General features: G+C 37.2%; 1 protein-coding gene across 1 annotated transcript in view; it reads right to left on the bottom strand.

Annotated features, from left to right (window-relative positions):
* The window catches only part of LOC109542915 (golgin subfamily A member 6-like protein 22), a gene marked incomplete in the record, with an annotated part of 7,312 nt that extends 6,005 nt beyond the window's left edge, over nucleotides 1-1,307 (bottom strand). Inside the window, 1 exon segment of the mRNA XM_048666111.1 lies at nucleotides 1,107-1,307. Coding sequence (XP_048522068.1) covers nucleotides 1,107-1,180 — 74 coding nt within the window.
* Between the last annotated feature and the right edge of the window lie 665 nt (nucleotides 1,308-1,972).

Raw genomic sequence — 1,972 nt, 5'->3', positions numbered from 1 at the left:
TGATGATGGTGGAAAAATACACCGAAACGTATTTTAATTGATAAATAGAGACAATAAATGACTGAAACCCAGGAATGAATTTTGATTTGGAATTAGAATTTGATGTCATCAATGGAAAAAAAGGTTCAAAAAGCGAAAAATTGCGGTATAGAACAAGTAAATGTGTAAATTGCAAGTTTCGCAATTACTTAAGTTGTTTTTTTTGGGCAAAATTGTCATTAAAACCCATCAATTTCCGTGAGTTTTAGACAGTTTTCGAAACGTTTCACTCCTATTTCATCCAAAATCGGATTCTTAACTTTTCGAAAATCCTCTACCAGCCGATCTCACATATAGCTACAATACCTCCGTTTCGTCTTGGTGGGGGTAATCTCCGCGACTGAGGCGGACTTCAGCGGGCATTTCTGATGTCGGATCGGAGTGGCTGCAATCGGCTTCTTCTGCTCAGAACCTATTTCGCTGAGCTCGTGTTCCAGTTTGAGTTTCAGCGACTCGTCCGTCGATGCTCGAGCACTGAACTTTTTCGCTGAAGAAACGGGCACTCGTTTTATTGCTGAAATGTTTGAGCGAACTCCATCACCTCCACCATGGCCTCGAGGAGTTAAACACTCTTTTGCTGGGTATTTTGTGGTGGAGTCGATTTTACTTTGCATGTTTGCAGTTTAGGGGACGATTTTGATGATTTGAGATCTGTCAATGTTGACGGTGAAGTTGCTGGTGGTTAATTGATTATTTTTAATGAGTAGCTAGCTTGATGTTATTTATGAAAAAACTGCAGGTTTTCATATCTTTGTGGTTTAAGTTTTTTTTAAATTTGGAATATTTTAAATCTACTACGATTTCAAAACTGCCGCCATTCCGTTCTAAGCTATTGAGGTTGTTTTGAACACCTTTCAAAATCAATTCAAAAACGAGTTGTATTCACTCGAGCAACACACCGTTGAAGATGTTGGTTGATAACCCGAAAACCTGCCAATTTTGAAAAATTTTGCTGAGGAAAAAATTGGCTTGATGCACCGGTTCATGTGCCTCCTCTGCTCTAATTATATCGGGCAGTTCCCATCCTAATTAAGCGATAATCCTGCTGTACCGCATTTCTAACTCACCAACGCCCATATAGCCGATCGTGCGGTTTGTCACCATACCCACGAAGCATAAAAATAATTAATGTTTCTACCATGGTCCTTTTTTATGCGATATTCTTCCGGTCATCGACGTATTTTCCAGGGGAATCCCGACCAACGGTGCAAAGGCTCCGCACCGACCCGATTTGCGGCCTACTGAATATCGCTGTCGCGTCGAATCATGCTCTGCTAATTGCAACTAGGTGGATAAATATATCTATTTATCGTATGAATGTGAAATGTTCATAAGAGCCAAGCGTACGTTATACAGGGTTATTCACGCTAAACGGCACGGACGTTTGCGGCATATATTATTATTAAACGGCACAGAACGACTATTTGACGTATTTTGTAAAAAGGCAAAAACTTAGCTATTAACATCCTAATACCATTCGATAGGTAATTAAAAATTGCACTTCCTGGTAAGTTAAAAAATATGGGGTTGTGTTTTAATTAATCAAGTTAGAGCCACTTAAAGTTCTTATTTGATTACTTTAAATTTGTGGACACCCTGTATAACATGGTAAGTTTATTATCATTGGGTTATAAATTATTATATCTTGTTACACTTCACTATAAATTACGCTTACATAACTTAAATACTTCTAAAGTATTTGACACGTGAAAATTAGATTAGATTTTGATAAAATTCGTATTATTTAAAAAACCTTAAGATTTAGGTATTATAAACCGTATTAAAACAGACACTTATTTTGTTCAGCGAATCCAAAAATGAATTAATATACAAGACATTCCATTTAAAAAAACGCAACTTTGATACCTTTAGAGCTTTTGGGACACCCTATACATCACAAAAATATTTTTAAAATGTGCGCTCGGTAGGCGTC

This window comes from Dendroctonus ponderosae, unplaced genomic scaffold, assembly GCF_020466585.1.
Source record: "Dendroctonus ponderosae isolate FM_Combo_2020 unplaced genomic scaffold, Dpon_F_20191213v2 Dpon_F_20191213_1, whole genome shotgun sequence".
In the NCBI taxonomy this organism is placed as follows: domain Eukaryota; kingdom Metazoa; phylum Arthropoda; class Insecta; order Coleoptera; family Curculionidae; genus Dendroctonus; species Dendroctonus ponderosae.
The sequence above is the reverse complement of the archived record's forward strand: the minus strand, read 5'-3'. Positions and strand labels throughout refer to the sequence as shown.